Raw genomic sequence first — 25741 nt, 5'->3', positions numbered from 1 at the left:
AAATGCTGGAGGAACTGAGCACATCAGGTCAGGCAGCATCTGTGGTGGGAAATGAACAGCTGAAGTTTCGGACACTGTCCTGACGAAGGGATGCTGCCTGACCTGCTGAGTAACTCCAGCATTTTGTGTGTGCGCTGTTCAGGGTTTCCAGCATCTGCAGAATTGCTTCAGAATCAGGTTTATTATCATTGACGTACTGTATGTCATGAAATTTGTTGTTGATATGACATTGCTGCCTTCAAGGAGGTGGTACAGGCATACACTATATATATGAAACATTTAGAGGTGTGTGTATATATATTATTGCTTTCTTCAGTCAATAGACGTGGATCACACACTTCTTACTGTAATTTATAGTTATTTACTGCACTGCTGCCACATAACAACAAATTTTACGATATACACCGGTGATATTAAACCTAGTTCTGATATGTCAATGATAATAAACTTTGTTTCACAAATGAATTCAACTGCTAAGTGACACTGGCAAATCAGAGTAGAAGTGCTCAGCTCTGGTCACCTCACTACAGGAAGGATGTGGAAACCATAGAAAGGGTGCAGAGGAGATTTACAGGGATATTGCCTGGATTGGGGAGCATGACTTATGAGAATAGGTTGAGTGAACTCGGCCTTTTCTCCTTGGAGCAACGGAGGATGAGAGGTGACATGATAGAGGTGTTTAAGATGATGAGAGGCATTGATCGTGTGGATAGTCAGAGGCTTTTTCCCAGGGCTGAAATGGCTAACACGAGAGGACACAGGTTTAAGGTGCTGGGGAGTAGGTACAGAGAAGATGTCAGGGGTAAGTTTTTTTTACTCAGTGAGTGGTGAGTGTGTGGAATGGGCTGCTGGCAACAGTGGGGGAGGCGGATACGATAGGATCTTTTAAGAGACTTTTGGATAGGTACATGGAGCTTAGAAAAATAGAGGGCTATAGGTAAGCCTAGTACTTTCTAAGGTGGGGACATGTTCGGCACAACTTTGTGGGCCGAAGGGCCTGTATTGTGCTGTATGTTTTCTATGTTTCTAAATATCTGCAGTAAATTAAGTTTTAACAGCTCACCTAAAGGACACACAACTGCAAATGAATACAAAATATTTCATTGGATATTAACTGATTTATTCTAAAGCAGTGATATTTGAAGAATCGGTGCTGTTACCTTGTTCCTCATTGCACGTAGCAGATCTCGCACTGAATTCCCTTTGTATGACCGGAATTTTCGGAGATCTACAAAGAGAAGCTAGGTTGAGATTTCATACACTCTGGTTCACATCCTTGTTACCAACCAACAGACTCAGCAGAAGTCAGATGGCAATCAAACCCAACGTTGACCCACTCTCGCGGAACTGTTGCCTGCGGAGAACGTGCGGCCTTTGTATATCATGAGTTAACCTAACGTTGCAATATTGAGCCCAATTCCAAAGCTTTGGAGAGGGTGCAGGGACTACCAGCAAGTTTATTGCAGTAGGCCTTATGTGCATAGGGTACTTCATTCATTCGTCATGTGCCCTGTCATGTGACATGGGTGATCATGGTCTTTCCAGAACCATAGTTGTTTTTGGCAAATTTTTCTGGGCAGTGTCTTTACAAGATGGGTGACCCCAGCCATTATCAATACTCCTCAGAGAATGTCCGCCTGGAGTCAGTGGTCACATAACCAGGACTTGTGATATGCTGCTCATACAACCAGCCACCACCTGCTCCTATGGTTTCACGTGACCCTGATCGGGGGCTGAGCAGGTGCAGCACCTTCCCAAGGGTGACCTGTAGGCTAGCAGACAGGAGTGCCTTACACCTCCTCTGGTAGAGCTGTATCTCCATCCCGATGCCCTACATAGGGTACAGATGCCATGAAAATGAGCTTTTTGCAGCAGCAGCACAGTGCATTAGAGACAAACATGAGACTTTAGTTATGTGGAAAGATCATATGCATGATATTGTCCTACATGGAGGGAGAGACTGAGTTGTTACCATGGGGTAATTAAAGGATAACTTTGTCCAGAGGCAGAAGAATTAGGAACAAAAGGTGCATATTTAAGCACAACAGCAAAAGAACCAGAGTAAACAAGAGAATTTTAACATAATAAGACTTTTTCCCCCAAGGCAGAAATGACTTGCCCCAAGGGGGCATAATTTTAAGGTGATTGGAGGGAAGTATGGAAGGGGGGATGTCAGAGGTGCCAGGAGTGGTGGTAGAAACAGACACATTAGGGACATTTATGAAGTTCTTAGATAGACACATGGATGATAGAAAAACGGACAGTTATGTGGAAGGGAAGGGTTAGATTGATCTTAGGTAAAGATAAAGAGTTGTCGGAAGGTCCTGTACTATGCTATTCTATGCTTTATGTAATTTCTTGGCAATTAGAATTCACTTTCTGAAAATAAATCCCGTCATTACTTTTAAAGGTCAGATGAATAAGTAATTGAAAGGAAACTCTTAAGCAAGAAGGAAAAGATGTGGGAAGTGCCACTTGGATAATGAGACAATATAGACACAGTTCAGCCAGATGACATTCCCATGTGCTGAACGAAACTCTTATACCTTTATGAAGCCTAACATGAAAACTTTGAAGCAAATAGTAAACATTTACAATTACATTAAATATACAAAAAACTGCCTATTTGTGCCTCTCAGTCAAGTAAAAGAGCATCTTTTCATTTTAAAATTAAAGTGAATTAACAAGAATAATCTGAGGCCTGATGACATCTGGAGTACTGTGGGTAGTTTTGGACTCCATGCCTAAGAAAGGAAGTGGTGACATTGAAGAGGATCCAGAAGAGGTTTACAAGAATGATCATGTGAATGAAAAGGTTAACATACAGTTTGAAGAGTATTTGATGGTTCTGGGCTCGTACTCACTAAAGTTTAGAAGAATTAGTGGAGGGGGATCTCATTGATGCCTGTTGAATATTGAAAGGCTTCAATAGAGTGGATGTGGAGAGGTGTTTTCCTATAGTGGGGAGTCTAGGACCAGAGGGAGTCTGCCTCAGAATAGAGGGACGTCCCTTTGGAACAGAGATGAGAGGAATTTCTTTAGCCAGAGGTTGGTGAGTCTGTGGAATTCGTTGTCACAGACTGCTGTGGAGGCCAAATCATTCAGCACATTTAAAGCGGAAGTTGATAGGTTCTTGATTAGTAAGGGTTACAGGGAGAAGGCAGGAGTATGGCATTGAGAGGGATAATAAAAGTCATGCAGGGAGTGGCATTGCAGATTCAAGGGGCTGAATGGCCTTGTTCTGTTTCAATGTCTTATAGTCTTTAAAAAGAAGGCACTGCCCTCTCTCCACAGATTAATATTTTGTTTTCTCCATGGATTAAGGCCATTCTCTTCAGTCTCAGTTCGGGCTTTATCCTTTTCCCCCCTCAACTGTCAACTCCTGAACCAGAGGGGATACTCTCACCTAACATCACTCAAATGTTCCCACAGCCAGTGGATGCACTCACAAGGGCTCTTCGTCTCACGTTCTTGATATTTATTGCTTATTTATTTAATATTATTATTTTGTTTCTTTTCTCTTTTTGGTTGTCTGGTTGTCTGTCTCGTGTGTGGTCTTCCACTGAAGCTATTGCATTTGATTGCCCACAAGGGTTGTATATGGTGAGATACATGTACTTCGATAATAAATTAACTTTGAACTTTAAATTGCACTTTTTTAAAGCTTGAACACTTTGGTATGCACCTTATCGCAGACATTCCCCTCTGCTTTTTGCTCCAGTGAACTTCCTTGTGTGACCTCAGTTTAAAATGTGAGAAAATGGGCTTCATTCTGGGTCAGTAAGTGGGGATCAATTTGACAAAGCTACCTCTGATCCCATTAACATAGTTCAGCACTGAGGAAAGGAAAATGAGTAGCGCATTCTGTAAAACAGTGGTAAGGATGAATCAGCAGCGTTTAAAATTAAGCAATTAGTTAGAGCAAAATCCATACGATGCACCCACCTGTCTGCAGAGGCACAGTGATATGAAGTTTCCAGTCACCCTGAACAACACCTCTCCCTCCTCTCTCCAATTCCTTTACTATTGGTCCATCCAGAGGCTCCTTTTCTATTCGATCACTGACATCCTGTAACAATTAATCCAGAAGTGACTTAATTGGTGAATGGATCTACAGAGAACAGCTTAGAAATGTTCCAGCTCTGACACATGTGGAAGCTTTCAGCTTCACAGACCATCATTTGTATTTGCTGCAGAATAAGATATTTGGCTTGACATTGAACGAAATCTGAGCAAACCTGGAAAAACTGAAGCTGCTTCTCGAGACTCCAAAAGAAAGGATTTTTCAGGACACGCTTGGCAGAGGGGCGTTTTTGAGGGTCCACGTTTATCATCTCCTGAATTAAGTCACGAGCAATAATATCATCTAGAAAGAGAAGCAGTGAATTACTGATAAATTTACCTTATTATTTGTTAATTAATTACTGTCAGTTATATGTACTGTGCTGAGAACCTTGGACCGGAGGAACATTAATTTGTTTGGCGGTATACATGTACTATGGTTGAATGACAATAAACTTGAAATACATTCACAGACAGCAACCTCTCGATGTGCCCACCTGATGAAAGAGCAGTCAGGCTCTGTTTGATTGCCATTTCTACCCCAATCTCCCAAATACAAGATGACCAAGCCAAAGGACAAGAACTTATGGCCCAAAAATGCTCATCATTTCTGATGACACATCAGTGTCCTGAAACTTACCTGCTTTCTCTCCAAAGACACTCATCGAGTGCTTCCAGTATTTCAGATTTCCAGCATCAGGGGACACTTCAAAGTCAACTCAAAGTAAATGTATTATCAAAGTGTGTATAATAATGTGCAAAACTCTTAGCCAGAGTGCCTCAGACTTTTGCACAGTACTGTACTGTCTCCTCAATAAAAATTCATGACATATGCGAGTGAAGGCAAACCTGATTCTGATCTGGGTCTCTATTGTGGACTGAGTGGGAAGGGGACAGAGAGAGGAGAATCATGGGAGGGAAAAGGGGAAGGGATCGAGGAGGGAGCGGGAAGCACCAGAGAGTAATTATTCTGTAATGATCAATAAACCAATTGTTTGGAATCAAGCGACGTTACCTGGTGTCTCAGGGCTGGGTGTGTCTACACCCACACCACCAGAACCCCCACCCCTGGCACTTCTTCTATGCAACCTGTCCCACCCCCCTCCATCCTCACCACTCCCAATATCATTTGCTGCCACCAGATTTACAAACTCACTCTCTGCTTCATTTTGACAAATACAATACTGTGTAAAAGTCCTAGGCACCCGAGCTGTATATACAGTATGTGCCCAAGACTTTTACACAGTACTGTACTACTTTGAGATTCATTTCTTTCAGGCATTCACAGGAAAATAAAGAATTACAATAGAATATATGACATCAATTAAAAAAGACTGACAAACAACCAATGTCCAAAGTAGAGCAATTGAGCAAATAAAAGAAAGGTAATATTGAGAACATGAGTTGTCCTTGAAAGTGAGTCTGTAGGTTGTGAAATCAATTCAGCGATGAGGTGATTGAAGTATCCACACTGACTCAGAAGCCCGATGGTCGTAGGTTCCTGAGCCTCTGGCGTGGGTCCTTGATGACTGATGCGCCATTCTAGTGATAGTAATTCATGTAGATGTGCTCAGTGGTGGGAGGGCTTTGTCTGTGATGGCCTGGGCTGTATCCATCACTTTCTGTAGACATTTCAGCACATTTCATATTTGTTGCTTGGAGAAGGGAATACGCCATTCCCAAGGATTGACTGGTGAACCTTTGTTGCACACCCCCTACGACAAGTATGTCAGAAACTCAAAAGATTCTGCAAATGTTGAAATCCGGAGTATTTCCAGCATCTGCAGAACCTCTTGCACTCTTTTAGGAAAGAAAGAAGCTCTTTTTCTCTTGAAGCAGGGTCACAAGTTTGTGTGTGTGAGAGAGAGTGTGTGTGTGTGTGTCTCTGTCTCTCTCTCTCTCCCCTCCTCCCTCCCTCTCCCATATATTGTTTCTCTGGTTAAGAAAAACAAATTTGCAGAGTTCTCCTGGTGTGATCTCACCAAGGACCCTGTATATTTTCAGTAAGATACCGTTGTCCTTTATTGAAACCTTCTTGCAATGAAGGTCCAGGTGAATTAAATATTCGCTGCATTGCACGTTTGCTAGAAGTGACTGATGTGCAAGGATACCCTGATCACACTGTGCAAAAATGTTCACCAACTTAATCACTAGTTAAATCAACAGTGAAAAATGGAGGAGTAAGAGGGGGAGAATGGTTAGATTAATCTTGTACAACCTCATGGGCTGAAGTACTGTGCTATACTGTTCTATATTTTTATGCAGGAATAACTGTACCTGAACCTGTGGTGTGTGTCCCAAGGCTCCTCCCTCTGCTCATAACCAGGAGATCACAGCCTGTAACGGATTGGAAACAACATCTCCCCCTCACAGACAATCAACACTGGCTCACCTCAGGGATGTGTGCTTAGTCCACTGCCCTACTCTCTCTCTAGTCATGACTGTGTGGCTAAGCATAGCTCAAATGTCATCTATAAATTTGCCGACAATACAACCATTGTTGGTAGAAACTCAGATGATGACAAGGGGGCATACGGGAGCGAGATATACCAGCTAGTTGAGTACTGCCACAGCAACAACCTTGCACTCAATGTCAGTAAGACCAAAGAGCTGATTGTGGACTTCAGGGAGGGTAAGATGAGGGAACACACACCAATCCTCAAAGAGGGATCAGAAGTGGAAAGAGTGAGCAGTTTCAAGTTCCTGGGTGTCAAAATCTCTGAGGATCTAACGTGGACCAAACATATCAATGCGGCTATAAAGAAGACAAAAAGCGGCTATATTTCATTAGGAGTTTGAGGAGATTTGGTATGTAACCGAAGACACTTGCAAATTTCTAGATGTACCGTGGAGAGCATTCTAACTGGCTGCATCACCATCTGATATGGGGGTGGGGGCTACTACACAGGATCAAAACAAACTGCAGAGTGTTTTAAACTTGGTCAACTCCATTATGGGGAGTAGCCTCCACAGTATTGAGGACATCTTCAAAGGGCGATGCCTCAAAAAGGTGTGTGTACACACAGACACACACACACACACACACACACACACTGACTGGCCTGCTGCGTTCACCAGCAACTTTGATATGTGTTGCTTGAATTTCCAGCATCTGCAGAATTTCTGTTGTTTGCACTTACTGTAATGCAGTTTTTTTCTCTATTATCATGTATTGCATTGTACTGCTGCCACAAGTTAACAAATTTCACGACATATAAAACTTAGGAAGTTAAAATCAGGTTGACTACTGCACAGGTTGACTCTGTGGTTAAGAAGGCATACAGTGTATTGGCCTTCATCAATCGTGGGATTCGGTTTAGGAGCCGAGAGGTGATGTTATAGCTATATAGGACATTGGTCAGACCCTGCTTGGGGTACTGTGCTCAGTTCTGATCACCTCACTACAGGAAAGATGTGGAAACCATAGAAAGGGTGCAGAGGAGATTTACAAGGATGTTGCCTGGATTGGGGAGCATGCCTTATGAGAATAGGTTGAGTGAACTTGGCCTTTTCTCCTTGGAGCGATGGAGGATGAGAGGTGACCTGATAGAGGAGTATATGATGATGAGAGGCATCGATCGTGTGGATAGTCAGAGGCTTTTTCCCAGTGCTGAAGTGGCTAGCACGAGAGGGCACAGTTTTAAGGTGCTTGGAAGTAGGTACAGAGGAGATGTCAGGGGTAAGTTTTTTTTTTAAAAATGCAGAGAGTGCGTGGAATGGGTTGCTGGCAACGGTGGTGGAGGTGAATACGATAGGGTCTTTTAAGAGACTCCTGGATTGGTACATGGAGATTAGAAAAATAGAGGGCTATGAGTAACCCTCGGTAATTTCTAAGGTAAGGACATGTTCGGCACAGCATTGTTTTTTATGTTTCTATATTAAACCTGATTCTGATGTTCTAACACTAAAGGCCTTTGCTTTCCATACCCAAGAGATGATTTGACACTTATTCACATTATACTACATTTATAGTGCATTTTCAAATTCACTCAAAGGCTAAATTGCTTTGCCTTCTCTTTGCAATTCATAATCCCACCCAACTTCATATTTTAAATATTACTTCCGTCCCTCATCCAAATCAAGAAAGCTTCCGGTCTAAGGAGTTTTGTTAGGGCACCAATGTTAAGACTTACCATGTACATCAGGTTTTAAATGCTGAAGGTTGCTGACACCCAGTAAGATATTGGCCTGTCGCTGCAGGGCCTTTCCGAAAGGGTGACTCCCTTCTGAAATCACATAATAGAACACACAGCCAGCGGAGAAAATATCCACCACACATGTCTGAGGAGAGACAAACAAACGTTAGCTTGCAACATATCTGTCCATATCAGCGGTGGCTCACTGAATATCAAAGTTCAAAGTACATATACAACACCGAGATTTGTTTTCCTGCGGGCACTACTCAATAAATCCAAGAAACATAATAGGATCAATGAAAGACCACACACAACAGGATGGACACACAACCAAAGTGCAAAAGGCAACAAACTGCAAATACAAAAGAAAAGAGGAATAATAATAATATATAAATAATCAATAAACATTGAGACTATGACATGAAGAGTCTTTGAAAGTGAGTCCATAGGTCGTGGGAACAGTTCAGTGATGGGGTGAGTGAAATTGAGTGAAGTTAGCCCCACTGGTTCAAGAGCCTGATGACTGAGGGATAGTAACTGTTCCTGAACCTGGTGGTATAAATCCTGAGGCTCCTGTACCTTCTTCCTGATGGCAGCATCGGGAAGAGAGTATGTCCTGGGTGGTGGGGGTCCCTGCTTTCCTCCGTGCAGATGGACTGGGCTATATTCACTATCTTTTGTAGGACTTTCCATTCAGAAGCATTGGTGTTTTCATACCAGGCTGTGATACAGCCACTCAATATATTCGCCACCACACATCTTACAGAAGTTTGCCAAATCTTTGCAAACTCCTAAGGGAGTAGAGGCACTGTATGCTTTCTTCGTAACTGCACTTATGTGCTGGGCCCAGAAAAAATCCTCTGAAATGATAACACTGAGAAATTTAAAGTTGCTGACCAACCCCAACTCTGATCCCCTGGTGAGGACTGGCTTATGGACCTTCAGTTTCCTCCTCCTGAAGTCAATAATCAGTTTCTTGGTCTTACTAACATTAACTGAGAGGTTGCTGTTGTGCCACCACTCAGCCAGATTTTCAATCTCCCTCCTCTGAATCGTCACCATCTTTGATTCGAACAATGGCAGCAGTGCCATCAGCAAACTTCAATATGGCATTGGAGTTGCGCTTAGTCTCACAGTCATAAGTATGAAGTGATTCGAGCAGGGGGCTAAGCACACAGCCTTGTGGTGCACCTGTGCTGATGGAGATTGTGAGATGTTGCAAACACAAAATAATCTGCAGATGCTGTGATCAAAGCAACACTTTCAGTACGCTAGATGAACTCAGCAGGTCGGGCAGCATCAGTTAGAAACGATGAGTCGACGTTTCGGGCTGGAACACTTCACCAGGACTGAAGAATGAAAGATGGGGAAGGATTTGAAGAATGCTTGTAGCTTCAGTTGAAAGACCAGTAATTTGAAAGACAATCAGACTGTGGTCTGCAAGTAAAGAAATCGAGGATCCAATTCCACAAGGAGGTATTGAGGTCAAGGTCTTGAAGCTTACTGAATAGTTTTGAGGGGATTATAGTATTGAATGCCGAGGTGAAATCGATAAAGAAAATCCTAATTTATGCACCTTTAGTGTCCAGTTGTTCAAGGGTTGAGAGAAGAGCGAATGAGATGGCATCTGCCGTGGACCTGTTGTGTTGGTAGGCAAATTGCAGTGGAGCCAAGTCACTTCTCAGGCGAGAGCTGATATGTGTCATTACCAACCTCTCAAAACACTTCATCACTGTGGATGCAAGTGCTCCTGGATGATAGTTATTGAGCAGATTACCACGTTCATCTTAGGCACCGGTATAACTGAAGCTGGCTTGAAGCAGATGGGTACCTCAGACTGCTGAAGTGAGAGGCTAAAGATATTGGTCAACAGTTCAGCCAGCTGATCAGCATAGGTCTTTAGTACTCAGCCAGGAACCCAGCTGGGCCAAATGCTTTCCATGAATTCACCTTTCTGAAGGATGCTTTCAAGTTGACCTCAGACTGAAATCACAAGGCCATCAGGGGATATGGGAGTTTGTGAAGGTTCCTCAGAGACTATAGAACAAGGAAATAGGGAGACTACAGCAAATGAAATATTAAAAATTAAAAACAAGATTGAAGTAGCATTAATGTAAGTGGGTATTTATAGCTGGCAGAGACTAGATCAAGGATCAGCTTTACTTGCCATATTCATTACATGTATTAGCTGGGGAGTATGGAGTGTCAGGGAGGGGTAGCGCCTCTGGTGGGGGAACATATTGCGTCCTTTTCAGGACGGTTTGTCCACCTCTGGTCCCCACCTGGCACTCAGCTCTCACCTGTGGCTCCCCGTAGCTGTTTGCCTGCGACAGCGGTCACACCTCGGGCAACGGCTTCGACAAGCCGGCTAAACCAGGTGAGGGTAGCCGACGGGTCTCAAACCCTCGGTGTGATAGGGAGTTGTCTATCCTAGCATGTGAAGACAGACTCCGGCGGATTGAGCAGACGAGACCAATGGTAGGTCCAACGGTCAAGAAAGCAGTCTCTGCAAGCGTCGTGGAACGTGTAGAGCAGGACAAGACACAGAAGATGTCCTGGTCATCCACTGCGCCGAGTCCCATCTCCAGCTGTCTCAACTCCGTCGTGCCACTGGATCCAGATGGGAATTGGGAAGAGAGAGTGAGGCTGACGCTGTGCAACTCTCCCTCACTTAAATCCAAATCAAGCGCTAGTCTCGACACCATCCGCCGGCTGGTGGCGCAGTGACATCAGCATCGAACTCTGGAGCGAAGGTTCCCGAGTTTGAATCCAGTTGAGCCGCTCCCGGGCATGCTTGCCACCTGTGCCGGGTTGAGTGTTGAGCTAGCAACTCAATCTCGTAAAAAAAAAGTACTAATGGTGCTAAGGTCTTCATCGTTGACGATGGACGAACCTTTTTTTTTGCAAGTATTAGCTATTTGCTGTGGTGCGTTGGTCAGTGTGCGACGTGCAACAAAAAACAACATCAAACAATTATAAAGAATCATATAAAATAAAAAAGGAAGAAGCCAATAAAGTTAGAGGTTAAAGGGCTAAATAGTGCATAAATAAATAAATAACTGCATGGATTTACAATGTGAACAATATTACAAAAAGTGGTTTAAAGTGTCTACAGTGCAGCATAGATGGGCCAAAGGGCCTGTTTTCGATGACATGATGCTGGCTGACGTGCCAGATCTGTACGTCAGAAATGAGACCTTTTCGATCAGGTGGAGGTAAATGGCCCCAAGGCACAACTTGAAAGATAACGAGGGAAGTTCATTCAATAATCATTATAACGATCATCTCTCAACCAATATTCCTCAGCAGACTCCAGCTATTGTCACCTAGTTCTCTGTGAGTCTTGCTGGGCACAAATAAAAGCTAGTTTGCCTAAACAGCTTAATGTGGTTACATGTCTGGAGCACAGAATCGTTTTCCATTCAGTTTGATACACAGAGATTTATCTTAAATCCCAGAAGACTTCCAGTTCTAACAATGCATTCAACAAGTCTCCAAAGCTGAGACTTGTATGTGTCTAGATAGTGTCTCTGGTGAAAATAATGAGTCATTAGCTGAACTTAATTTATAAACTGAAGATCATGAAGACAAAAACGCTGGTATTACACAGCTGACATGTTAGTTAGTTTCTGAACACAAAGGAAGAGTTGTACACATCAGACCACAACTTTGTTGCCAGAGCTGCCGTTTATGTGCAGAAAATGCAAATCTCATATTGTTCTTCTGTGTTGGGAAACCGAGTGATACCACTGGCAAAATAAAAACTGCCAGGTGGGGGAGAGCAGCTGTCAGCCACGGGGCAAAACTCTTTCAGCACCAGCCTCAGAGAGGCACCCCTCCTACCTGTGTTCCACTGCCACATACCCTGTCACCCGTCTGAATCAGTGGAACAGCATCAGGCAGCTGCAGTGATGTAAACTCATTGGATTGGGAACTACACTGAGATGGTACCACCTGATTTCATGGAAAAGTATTAAAAATGTAAGCTTTGAGATAAAGATTCACCCTGCAATTTGGAACTCCAATGAAAGGCAGTCTCTCTGCCTTTCTTTCTACCCTTTAACTGATCAATTCTAAACCTGTTAATTTTCAGTTTGGCTTAGTGATTTTAAGTACTGCCTTGGTTTAGCACAGCAATTGCCTTTTCACTTGGGTACTGCCCTGGAAATATTACAGTGATTTAGCCTGTCAGAGTTCAGCAGTAAAAGCTGAAGAGCACCAAGGGTCACAGCTCACTAGGAGCTGTCTCTGCACCAGCCTGCTGCGTGTGCAATAGGTGGGGTGTGTGCAAAACGGCTGAAAAATTCGAAGCATTTCAGGGAACTGCCTTGCTCGGACTAGGCTTTCGCGGTACTGCCTTTCACCTCCACAGCCCACTTCAAGCCTCAATCACATTCTGGGTCAGGTTCAGAGGACATTTGCTGAGATGGTGGTTAATGTTGGCAGAAAGGAGCAGTGAGAGCATGGGTACTCTTCATTCTTCAGGTATAAAATAACCTAGTCCCTAGAACAAAACCGGCAGGTTTGTCTTACAGAGAGGCACTGAAGTCTCCTGTGTTTCAAATGCTTTGAGTAAACTTCTCTTGTCCGAGCCAACCCTTGTGAACTCTGCTCTGGTGATCACAAAATCCAGTACTAATGTCCTGGGATATGGAACTCCCAAATGCACAGCAATGCAGGAGTTAAAACAGTTCAGATCGAATGTTTGGGAACTGAAATAGGAATTGATTTATTATTGTCACATGTACTGAGATAGTGTGAAGAGCTTGTCTTGCATTCCGTTCATACAGATCTAATCATTACAGTGTAGTGAGGTAGAACAAGTCAAAACAATAACAGAATGAACAATAAAATGTAAAAGCCAGAGAAAATGCATTGTATGTAAACAATGTTCAAGATCATAATGAGGTAAATTATAAGGTCAAGAGTCCATCTTATTGTATTAGGGAAGCATTTAATATTCTTTCAACAGTGGGCAGAAGCTACCCTTGAGCCTGGTGGTTATGTGCTTTCAGGCATCAGTACCGTCTGGCTCACAGGGGGGAGAATGCTGTGTTCACAAGTCTGCAGTTTTTTGTGGTCACGCGCAGAGCAGTTGCTGCACCAAGATGAGTTTCTATTACCAATAATAATTGGTAACGGTCGACAGCTGCATGCAAAATCTCTCTATACTCCTGAGGAAGTAGAGGTTTTGGTGAGCATTCTTGGCTGTGGCAGTATATGATTTCCACACCAAACACCAATTTGCGTAATCCCCGTGTAAAACCCTCTGCTATCACCTTCAGTCTGTAACCCAGCTCCGCGCCCTCAGTGAATGACAACTGCTGGCTTGTTGATACACCGATTATGAGAGACAGCTCTGATGAACTCACCGGATTTGCTTTGCAGTCTTCATTCAGCACCTCTGGAGCGATCCAGCCCTCAGTGCCTGGTACCCCTGACCTGCGGCTGAAACTGTGCCTGCCCACTGCCAGCTTCTTGCAGAGACCAAAGTCGGAGATCATGGCCTTCACTCTCCCGTGGGCATTGGGCATGGAGATCAGTATGTTGTGTGGCTTTAAATCTCTGTGGACTGAGAGAGTTAGGGCATATTACAGAGACATAAATGACAACACAAATCTAAATGACCATTCAAAGAATGCCAAAACTAAGTAAAAGTAATGAAGCAGCTGGGTTATTGTCTGATAACACTGGACAACAAAGATTTTGCTTCCTGAATACTTTAGGATTTACCTTAGGGATTTTGGGCTGCTGATCATGAGATCATGCACCACTTTATTGAGATTGCCTATATTTGTTATTTTACTTCATAGTTCAAGTCAGAATATCTGATGTCAAGATTAAGGAAGGGATTTTTGTTGGTCCACAGATTGAACAGGTCATCAATGACAGGCAATTCGAATAACTTCCAGTGGGACCAGAGAAAAGTGAATGGAAGGCATTTAAGGATGCTGTTGAAAATTTTCATGGAAACTACAGAGCACCAAACTACGTGCAGCTGGTCGACAACATGACACAACCATGAAGTGCAACAAGTTACTAAAGATTCATTTTCAGCATTCCCATTTAGATTCCCTGCAAATCTCGGTGCTGTCAGAGACGAGCATGGTGAAAGGTTTCACTAGGACACTGTGGTCATCGAGAATCAGTATCAGGGCAAGTGGAATCCATCAATGCTAGCTGATTGTTGTTGGACAGTTAAGCGAGGAGCCTCAGACACTGAGTACGAATGAAACATTTTTAGCTTGGTTGAACTGTTGCGAAGTGTCAGAACCACTATGCAATTAAAAGCATTATATTCAATAAAAGTTAATTTTTTGTTTCTCCAAACTCCTATGTGATACAAGTAGTCTGAAATTATATTTGTGTTCAGCTTCAAGCAGTCTATCATAAACAAAAAATTCTCAGGAAGCAACACTTCCGAAAAATTTGTTGTCTCGCCAGAGTCTGAGGGTTTAGTTTAAAAGCTACAATATTTAATTTGCACCTTAAGGTAACTTGACATCTACTGCCACCTAATGGTTTGGTTAGTAATTGCGATCAGGAATTCAATGAAAGTGTAACAATAGCTTTGAAAAATTATTTGGAGAGTCAGTTGCACTAGAGAGGCAGGGCTTCAGCCCAACACATCTTGCCAAAATTTTGCTCATCTACACTAAATCCATTTACTTGTATTGCAATTAAATTTCAATTAAGTAAAATTCTCTGTAGATCTGTGGGGACAAAGTTGATAAAACTGGAAAGTGCAAACAAACAGTTCACACACGCATTATGCACTGCCCGGCCTCCTTTGGAACTGGATTACTGCACGATCCCATGAATAATGACTCTTCTGCTAGAGCAGCTGAGACAAAGGGAGCGAAATACGTTTATGAAATACTGAGTAAATACTGGTTTCTCTGCTGTAACTTCCTGGAATACTCAATAGCAGTTGATTCAATTTGTCAATACAACTGTGCAAGGTGGTTAGTACATTACCTCAAATAAATCCCACTACCTGCAATCACCATCACTTGACCCAGATATTGGACAACTCAAACTGGGCCTCCAAGGTTAGAAGAAACATCTGTTTCAAACAAAAAATCAAATGAAGGATCTAAATCTATATTATTACTCAACATAAAATGGCAGCCTTTGTTGCATCGATATTTGAATGGGTAAAATTAAGCATGAAAAAATTCTCTGGCCTGGATTTGGACAGAGAGCTCAGAATTGATTTTGCTTTTCCCTCCTCCGCTTCCCCGCTTCACATTACGTGTGGCTTCCCCTTCACTATCGGGCTTGTGGGTGCTCTTAATAACGACAGGGCCAAGGACCCTCACTGGTGCATGCATTTTACTTACCGATATTGAGAGAGTGTAAATAAGCCAGACCAGACGTGGTTTGTTGTAGTAGAATTATGGGCTCCAAACCATGGCGATCAAAGTCCTTCTGTTCAACATACTGATGGAGGGAAAATAAGGTTATCGACAAGAAGAAGATACAACCACAAAACACAACCTTAAAGAAGCTTCTGGACTTTATAAAGATTAGCTTTATCTGTCTCATGTACAGTACATCAAAACATGGAAACATACAATGAATTCTACGATTTGCAAAAGTGGCCAACGCTGTCAGAGGATGCGCTGGGCACCCTACAAGTGTTGCCATGCTTCTGGCATCAAGATAGCAGGTCTATGACTCATTAACCTGAACTCGTACAACTTCAGAATGGGGGAAGAAACCCATGCAGTCATGGGGAGAGTGTACAAACTCCTTACTGACAACGGTGGAACTGAACCCAATTACTGTGAAGTGTTATGTTAACCACTATGCTACTATGACACTCAGACTGTATTTTCCATCACTATGGTGCTGATAAGCTGAAAACATCTGTGTCCCTTCTCAACTCAGCTGCATCTTTCTCCTTTCCTGCTTACCTCAGCTGCCCAGCAGAAGTTTCAGCTCCCCCTTTGCCTTCAGCAGGCAGCTTTAGCCAATGTCGTTAATGGACTAGAAGCCGGAATTCTGGAACTCTGACCCAGGCACAAGCCCGTAACCCATAGGAGGAGGAAGTTAAGTTCAAGTAATTCCAGAATAAGGAGTTTGCGTCATTTGATCATCTTGTTGTGTGGGGCTTTTCTTTGAATGGGTCCTATTGAGTTTTATGGCTACCTGCATGAAGATGAATCTCAAGGTTGTATACTGTACACACTTTGATATTAAATATAATTTGAACTTTGAATGTCACTATGAGATCATCAGTCTGGCTACTGTATGATTGCTGTCAAGAGAAGGAAACACTGTCCCTCTTGAGAATAGGTTTATTCAAGTCCACATTTACCAGTGTGGTTGATTAAAGATTAAAGCTTCAAGTTTATTTGTTCATTAAAATGCGTTGTTTGCGTTAACAACCAACACATCTGAGTGTATGCTGGGGGCAGCTCACAACTGTCACCACACACAAAGACTATACTAATTAAAGACTACACTAATTACTCCATTAGGGACACATAATACACACCACCCTTGCCAACAACTTTTATCTTCTAGGAAGAAATAAATTTCATTCCTCTATAGGACACAAGTATGCCTGACTGGGCAAGGCAGTCCTGTTTACACCATTACCCATGACAGGACCAGAAAATGATATCAGTTTACACCTCCCTGGCAGGATGTCACCTTTAAATTTCACTCAATAACATTTGTCATTTTTCCTTGTGTTTAGCAGTAACGTAGCCCGCTGAAGGTCTCACCTCTTGCAGAGTGGCTGTGCACAACTCGGTGGCTATGTATTGGAACTGACGGTCCTTCTCGGTGCAGAAGTAACGGATGACGTTCGGGTGCTCGTCTGATTCTCGAAGGAGCTGCACCTCCCTGTCTGCGAAGCTGAAGCACTCGGGCAAGATCCTCTTCACTGCCACGTATCGGTCATCAAACTTGCCTCTTGAGAAGACAAAAACAGGAATTGGTTTTATTTTGAAACATACAGTGAAATAAGTCTTTTTGTGTCATTGGCCAACGCTGTCTGAAGGCTGGCCACAACTCGCTAACCCTAACCCTTATATCTTTGGAATGTGGGAGGAAACTGGAGCATCTGGAGGAAACCCTCACAGTCATGGGGAGAATGTACAAACCTCTTACGGATGGCGTGATCGCTGGCGCTGTAAAGGAATTGCGCTAAGCACTCAGCTACTATACCGCACAAAAGAATCCAGAAAGTTATTTTTTTAAATTACCTGGATCGATCACTTAATGGAAGACAGCTGTTTCAGATTGAGCAGCCAGGGCAGAAAATCTAATTCAAGAAGCCTTTCCCTGAGAATGACTGCATACCACATATTCCAGATTCCGGGAATGAATCGTACTTACTTAAACACGATAGTTCCTTCGGCACCATGTCCCAGGACATCCTTTGGATGAAACACTATCTTCCCAACTCTCACAATATTAGAATCATCATCTGGGGGACAAAGGCAAAAAGGTAAACCTGCTGTTTCCTTTCTGAGACAAGATACAGTATTACAAATTATGACTAGAATTCCCACCCACGTTCCTAGAACTAACTTTCAAGGAATCACTTAAGATTTGCACCGGCTCGATATGATGCTGACCACAGTGAAATAATGGAGTCGGCTGCTCAGGCAATACGTTGGTTATATTGGGATGTTAAAAAAAAACATTTCACATGCACTGCTCCTCATTGTTTTAATCATATCTGAAATAATATGGAACATATTACAGCGCAGTACAGGTCCTTCAGCCCACAATGTTGTGCTGACCTTTTAACCTACTCTAAGATCACCTAACCCTTCCCTTCTACATAGCCCTCCCATTTTCCTATCATCCATGTGTCTATCCAGGACTCTCGTAAATGTCCCTAATGCATCTGCCTCGACCACCACCCTTAGCACGATGTTCCACACACCCATCGCTCTCAGTGTAAAAAAAAAACCTTACCTCTGACATCACCCTCAAACCTTTCCTCCAAAACACCTTAAAACTATGCCCTTTTGTGTTAGCAGGGGCAGCATGTGTCTCTTGCATTTCAAACCACTGGGTATTGGGAATTGGTTACACATTGAAAAAGAGCTCTGGATTCCCCTCTCTTCCGTACATTGAACCAGATAAACAGCGTGGAGTTGGTGAATGGTATGACTCCAACAGCACCCAAACAAAAAAAACTGCCTTCAGACACGAACTTCATTCTCCTGGCAAAGTAACTCCTGCAACCACAGACCTGTCCAGTGTGGATCCTGACACAGACAGACTCCTTGCTATTCAGCCAGTGCCTTTTTCCCAGGGTGGAAATGGCTAATACGAGGGTGTGTAAGTTTAAGTGATTGGAGGAAAGTACAGGGGGTGTCAGGGGTAGTTTCTTTTTTTTTTTAAAAAATACAGAGAGTGGTGGGTTCGTAGAATGTGCTGCCAAGGGTGGTTACAGAGGCAGATACATTAGCTACATTTAAGAGAATCTTTGGGTAGCAGGGTGGAGAAGTGTCTCTACCAAAGGAGGTGTAAGGCACTCCTTCCCTCCACTAGCCTGCAGATCACCTTGGACAGGGCATAGCACCTGCTCTGCCCCCCGTTCAGGGTCATGTGAAGCCATGGGAGCAGGTGGTGGATGGCCACATGAGCAGCTGGTGCCTATCACAGGTCCTGGCTATGCGACCACTGACGCCAGGCAGACAATCTCTGAAGAGTTTTGATAATGGCTGGGGACACCGCCCAGAAGATGGCAATGACAAACCACTTCTGAAGAAAAATTTACCAAGAACAACATGATCACCCACCTCACATGACACAGCGCATACTGATGATGACAAAGAAACTCTTAGATGGATGATAGAAAAATGGAAAAAATAGAAAAATGTGAGAGGGAAGCATTAGCATGATCTTTGAGTAGGTTAAAAGTTCAGCACAACATTGTGGGCTGAAGGGCCTGTACTGTGTTGTAATGTTCTATGTTATACTCTAATGCTAGTGAAAACAGCATTCAAACTCCAGGTCCAGTTCTGTCATGTGTCAACCCAGTTACAGAAACAGCTACAGTTCCAACCTGTCAGTGTAAAGAACAGACTGTTAAAACTGATCTTCAGAATGAGCTAAAGGGGCCGGCTGGTGGCGCAACGACATTGGCGCCGGACCCGGGAGCGGAGGTTCCCAGGTTCGAAACTAGTCGGGTCCACTCCCGAGTACGCTTTCCATCCGTGCTGGGTTGAGTGTCGAGATCGCAACTCGACCTCGTAAAATAAAAGGGAAAATACTGCGAAAATGTCTGTGTGAGGAGTGGCACGCCACACAGTCTCTCTCTCGCTCCGCGCCTTGTAAAAAGCCATGAAAAAGACATAATCACGGACGCATGCACGGACAAGCAGACGCACAGACTCGCACGCATGCAGGCACACGCCAAAAAAAAGAGAATGAGCTAAAGATGAATAGGATGTAGCAATGTAATCCTGTTAAAAAATGCCTTCAAATAAAATTCCACTGAATAGTAACTTGCTTTTAACTCTATGTAATGGTGTTGGTGTTGACCACAGGTGACTGACCATATTAAAAATTTAAAAGACTTAATAAAACCTACATGATGGAATGAAATATGGTTACAGTGGTGCCCCTTCCACATTCACCACGCCCACTGCAGCCGGCTCATCGGGCTCTGACCCTTTACCTGCATCTTCTTGTTCCGTGGCCGAGCTGCCAAACTCAGAGATGGAATGGTTTGAGTACATTGAATGGTTGGATACTCTCGGGGATGCGTTCGGCGTGTTGGTGCTGGAGCTATCTGTCCTCAGTCTAGGTGCTTCCATAAATTCAGACTCTGGACCCAGGAGTGGAGGGCGGAAAACGATCTGCCGTTTCTGCATGAGCTCCAGCCTTTCCTCCAGGTGTCTCTGAAACTGTTCGTGCTGCCGCTGTTGTTGCTGCTGTACAGTCTAAACAAAACAAAGCGGTTTTAATCTGTTATCTTCTTGAGCCATTATATTAATTGTTTACAGTTTCAGAGCTGCCAGCTGCTAAAATAGCAACAGATTTACTTTAAAAAAAACACCATTGTGTTTGACCACACTTGGAATATCGTGTTCAGTTCCGGTCATCTTATTACAGGAAGGAAGTGTAAGCTTTAGAGAGGGTGCAGACAAGATTCATCAGGATGCTGACTGGGTTAAAGAGCATGTTTGGGTGAGCTGGGGTTATTCTCTTTGGAGTGAAGGAGGATAAAAGGTGACTTGATAGAGGTGTACAAGATGATAGAAGCCACAGATGAAGTTCTAAGTACATTTATTATCAAAGTATGTATATTACATACAACCTTGAGATTTGTCTCCTTACAGGCAGCCACAAAAAAACCCAATAGAACACCTCGTGGAGCAGCAAGTTGAATCAGCCCCGACACCCTGACCTTTTCAATCTGGCGGTGACAGACAGAGTGGACAGTCAGAGACTTTTTCCCTGGGTAGTAACGGCTGCACCCTGGAAGGATGGGTTTCAGCGACTCGCTTGGTGATCTAATGGAAAATATGAGATTCCTTGCTGTCTTGGTGGATAAGACCCCTGTATGATGTGGTAGAGGGTCACACAGTGCAATACCAGGTTCAGCACTCTGTGTTGAACCCACAGTGTTGTGACGAACCAGCTAAAAAGAAAATCTTTAATAATTCTTTAACCCAGTGTTAGTCACCTGCATTAACTTCTCTTTCAGTGGCTCAGAAAGAAGTAATTACTTCTGTGAAGCTCCCTGGACTATCTTATTAACCAAATGAAACTTGCTAGGTGAGGTAATTTTGGGTATGAAGTGAAAAAGGATGAAAGATTATTTTTATTTGTCCCAAGTACATCAAAGCATACAGTGAAATGCACTGTTTAGTGTCAACAACCAGGACAGTCCAAGGAAGTGCTGGGAACAGCCTGCAAAAGTGTTGCTGCGCTTTGGGTGCTGACAAAGCATGCCCACAGCCAGTACGCCTTTGGAATATGGGAGGAAGATGGAACACCTGGAAGAAACCCACACGGTGATGGGGAGAACCCAGGCCCCTTACAGACGTTGGCGGGAACTGAGACTCATTCGTTGGTGCCGTGGATGTGACAGCAAGAGTACAAAGCTAATACAGCACCAGTTAAGTGCCACACTTTGTGAGCACATTACCAAACACAATTCTATAACATACACATCTATCTAAACACTGCCACAGCCAGTTATTTCAATGATTCTATCACAGCTTTGGGGTTCACTACCTTAGGGTAGGTGATGACAAAAGCCACCCATCCGGCCAGTAGAAAGGTACTGAAGACGATAGTGGCCATATCTTTCAACACTGAATCCACAGGAGCTTCATGCTTGGGCTGCGATTTGCTATATTTTTCTTTCAGATTGTTAAGAATGTCGAAGTCTTCCGCAACTTCATCAATGCTTGGGAAGTGCTGAAACAAAATTATAAAAAACAAAAGAATGTCTATAATGCCAATGAGTGTACTGCCACAATGACAGATGGGCACACGCGCAGAGGCAGAGACACACACACACACACACACACACAGAAATTACTGGTATTGTTAAACAGTTACAACCAGTTCACCAAAGCCAATAAACTGGTACAGAGACTCTGACCATTTAGAGTCCAGCTTTGACCAAGCTGATGCTATGCTAAGCTGGGACATCACAGTCACACACACAAAATGCTCGAGGAACTCAGCAGGCCAGGTACCATCTACGGAAAAGAGTAAGCAGTTGATGTTTCCAGCCGAGACCCTTCATCACCCTTACCCCATGACCTCTAGTTGGTAGTCCCACCCACCTCAGTAGAAAAAGCCTGCTTGCATTTACCCTTTCTATCCCTCTCATAATTTTGTACATGTCTGCCTTCTTTTTTCTTTTTAAATCTTTTTATTGAATAAGTATACAAAAAGGTAAGCCATATAGGCACTAATACACTGTTAGAATATAATAAAATTACAGGAGATATTAATACAGATAAAAAAAAATGATACAATGTAATTTAAACATAACATAACAAGGTAACATAATAGTATACTAATTTTTATATATATATATCAATAGAGAAAAGGAAAAAAAAAACCCCCCAAAAAACCCACCGTGCAACTAAACTAAAAGCAAAGCAAAGCAATGGGCTAACTTGGAACCAAGTAGAGTTAAAGAACTTAAAATCACGTCCTCAAACCCGACCTCCATTAAAAACAGTAAAAAAAAAACAAGAAGGGAATATAAATATGGAGCAAAAAAAGAGAAGAAAAAAAAATTACATTAAATGAAAATATTGAATAAAAGATCTCCAGGTCTGTTCAAATTTAAGTGAGGAATCATAGAGATTGCTTCTAATTTTCTCCAAATTCAAGCATAATATCGTCTGAGAAAACCAAAAAAAGGTAGTTGGAGCATTAAGCTCTTTCCAATGTTGTAAGATACATCTTTTCGCCATTAAAGTAAGAAATGCAATCATTCTACGGGCTGAAGGAGAAAGATTACTGGAAATTTTAGGTAATCCAAAGATAGCAGTAATAGGGTGAGGAGAGATATCTATATTCAATACCTTTGAGATAATATTAAAAATGTCTCTCCAAAAAGTTTCCAGAGTAGGACAAGACCAAAACATATGAGTTAAAGAGGCTAACTGCCCCGGACATCTATCACAAAAAGGATTAATATGAGAATAAAAGCGAGCTAATTTATCTTTGGACATATGTGCTCTATGAACAACTTTAAATTGAATTAGGGAATGTTTAGCACAGATAGAGGAAGTATTGACTAATTGTAAAATCTGCCCCCAGTCATCCACGGAAATGATACAACCCAATTCCTGTTCCCAATCTACCCTAATCTTATCAAATGGAGCTTTCCTGTTTCATAATAATATTATAAATCATAGCCGATGCACCTTTCTGACATGGATTAGGGTTAATTATAGTATCTAAAATATATGTAGGAGGAAGCATTGGAAAGGAAGAAAGTATAGTACTTAGGAAATTTCTAACTTGTAGATATCTAAAAAAATGTATTCTTGATGAATTATATTTATTAGATAATTGTTCAAAAGACATAAGGGAACCATCTAAAAATAAATTCAAAAACCGTGAAATACCCTTAGTCTTCCAAATTTGAAAAGCACGATCTGTGAAAGAGGGAGGAAAAAATATGTTACCTAAAACAGGAATTGCTAGCCCAAATTGGTTAAGATCAAAAAATTTTCTGAATTGAAACCCAATATGTAAGGTATATTTAACTATTGGGTTAGAGACCTGTTTGAGGCGTTTCAAATCAAAAGGAAGAGAGGAACCTAAAATAGAGCCAAGTGTATAGCCCTGAACAGATTGTAATTCCAATGCTACCCATTTAGGAATGGATAGTATATCCTGGTCAAGTAACCAAAATTTCCTATGTCGAATATTAATTGCCCAATAATAGAATCTAAAGTTAGGTAATGCTAAACCTCCATCTCTCTTAGCTTTCTGTAAATGTATTTTACCCAGTCTCGGGTTTTTATTTTGCCAAATAAATGAAGAAATTTTTGAGTCAACTTTATCAAAAAAAGATTTTGGAACAAAAATCGGTAATGCCTGAAATATATATAAAAATTTTGGCAGAAAAAACATCTTAACTGCATTAATACAACCAATCAAAGTTAAATATAATGGAAACCATTTAGATGAAAGTTGAATAATATGGTCAATTAAGGGTAAAAAATTAATCTTAAATAAATCTTTGTGTTTACAAGTAATTTTAATCCCAAGATATGAAAAATAATTATTAATCAATTTAAACAGAAAGTTATGACATAAGGGAAGTTGTTTATTAATCGGGAAAAGTTCACTCTTACTAAGATTTAATTTATAACCTGAAAAAAGACTAAATTGTGCTAATAAATCTAAAACAGCAGGGATGGATTTTTGAGGATTAGAAACATATAAAAGTAAATCATCAGCATAGAGTGATATTTTATGGAATTTTAAGCCCTGAGTTATCCCAGTAATATTTGGAGATTCTCGAATGGCAATTGCAAGAGGTTCTAATGCAATATCAAATAATAAAGGGCTAAGAGGACAACCTTGTCGAGTACCTCGAAAAAGAGGGAAAAAAGGTGAGCTTAAAGAGTTAGTACGGACCGAGGCCACAGGAGAATGATATAACAATTTGATCCAGGATATAAATTTCAAGCTAAAATTAAACATTTCAAGCACCTTAAATAAGTAAGGCCATTCTACTCTATCAAAAGCTTTCTCAGCATCTAAAGCGATAACACACCCAGGAACATTTTGTGAGGGGGTATAAACAATATTTAACAGTGTGCGAATGTTATAAAAAGAGTAACAACCTTTAATAAAACCCGTTTGGTCTTCCGAAATAATAAAAGGAAGTACTTTTTCAAATCTGTTTGCTAATAATTTAGAAAAAATTTTAGAATCAACATTTAATAAAGAGATTGGTCTATAAGATGCACATTGAGCAGGATCTTTATCCTTCTTTAATATTAGAGAGATTGACGCTCTATTGAAAGATTCGGGAAGTTTACCAAGTTTTAATGAAGCCTTGAAAACCCTACAGAACCAAGGGATTAATGAAGGTGCAAAACATTTATAAAATTCTGCGGCAAACCCATCAGGACCAGGAGCTTTCCCCAGGTTCATAGAGGAAATAACATTCTTAATCTCATCAGTGGTAATGGGAGTATCTAGCATAGAAGACATATCCTGTGAAATCTCAGGGAAATCTAGGCTATCTAAAAAATCATTCATATATTTAGAGTCTCGAGAAGACTTTGATTGATATAAGGAAGAATAAAAATCAAAGGAGGTTTGATTAATCCCCGCATGATCAAGTATCAGTCGATCATTTTGATTAAAAATCTGATTAATTTGAGATTAGCATAATGAGACTTCAATTGGTTAGCCAACAGTTTGCCCATTTTGTCACTGTGTACATAAAATTCACTTCTTGTTTTCTTTAATTGGTTTACAATCGAGGACGAAAGTAATAAACTGTGTTCCATTTGAAGTTCAGTTCTTTGTTTATATAACTCCTCAGAGGGAGCTGTAACATATTTCTTATCAATTTCCTTAATCTTGTCCACAATTACCAACTCCTCCTGCTTCAGCTTCTTCCTCAAAGCAGCAGAATACGAGATAATCTGACCACGAATATAATCTTCAAAAGTATCCCAAAGAATGTTCACAGAAATATCCTCTGTATAGTTGATTGTAAAAAAAAGATCAATCTGTTCATTCATAAAGTTAACAAGGTCCGAGTCCTGAAGCAACAGCTAATTAAAATGCCATTGTCTATTATTTTGTGTATTGGCCTGAATTTTAATAGAAAGCTTAAGTGGAGCATGATCCGAAATGGTTATAGAGTCATAATCACATTTAATCACTGAAGAAATAAGACGAGAGTCAATAAAGAAATAATCAATTCTTGAATAGGAATGGTGAACATGTGGAAAAAAAAGAAAAATCTTTTTCCTGAGGATGCAAAAAACGCCAAATGTCCATCGACCCAGAATCAAAGAGGAACGAATTAATCAAAGTTGCAGATTTATTAGGTAAGGTCC

At 41.7% G+C, this 25741-nt stretch overlaps 1 protein-coding gene across 1 annotated transcript in view; it reads right to left on the bottom strand.

The window, feature by feature from the left end:
- ern1 (endoplasmic reticulum to nucleus signaling 1) overlaps positions 1 to 25741 on the bottom strand; it is a 115994-nt gene that overhangs the window by 7564 nt on the left and 82689 nt on the right. The window contains exons 12-21 of the mRNA XM_072242748.1: positions 21417 to 21602; positions 19852 to 20116; positions 17550 to 17640; positions 16934 to 17123; positions 15542 to 15641; positions 13571 to 13770; positions 8196 to 8343; positions 4239 to 4366; positions 3946 to 4069; positions 1161 to 1228 (exon numbers count right to left, since the gene is read on the bottom strand). Coding sequence (XP_072098849.1) covers positions 1161 to 1228; positions 3946 to 4069; positions 4239 to 4366; positions 8196 to 8343; positions 13571 to 13770; positions 15542 to 15641; positions 16934 to 17123; positions 17550 to 17640; positions 19852 to 20116; positions 21417 to 21602 — 1500 coding nt within the window. The remainder of the gene's footprint in view (positions 1 to 1160; positions 1229 to 3945; positions 4070 to 4238; positions 4367 to 8195; positions 8344 to 13570; positions 13771 to 15541; positions 15642 to 16933; positions 17124 to 17549; positions 17641 to 19851; positions 20117 to 21416; positions 21603 to 25741) is intronic.

Source organism: Mobula birostris, chromosome 24 (genome assembly GCF_030028105.1).
Source record: "Mobula birostris isolate sMobBir1 chromosome 24, sMobBir1.hap1, whole genome shotgun sequence".
Taxonomy (NCBI): Eukaryota; Metazoa; Chordata; class Chondrichthyes; order Myliobatiformes; family Myliobatidae; genus Mobula; species Mobula birostris.
Note: the sequence above shows the minus strand (reverse complement) of the source record. Positions and strands in the feature narration are given on the sequence as shown.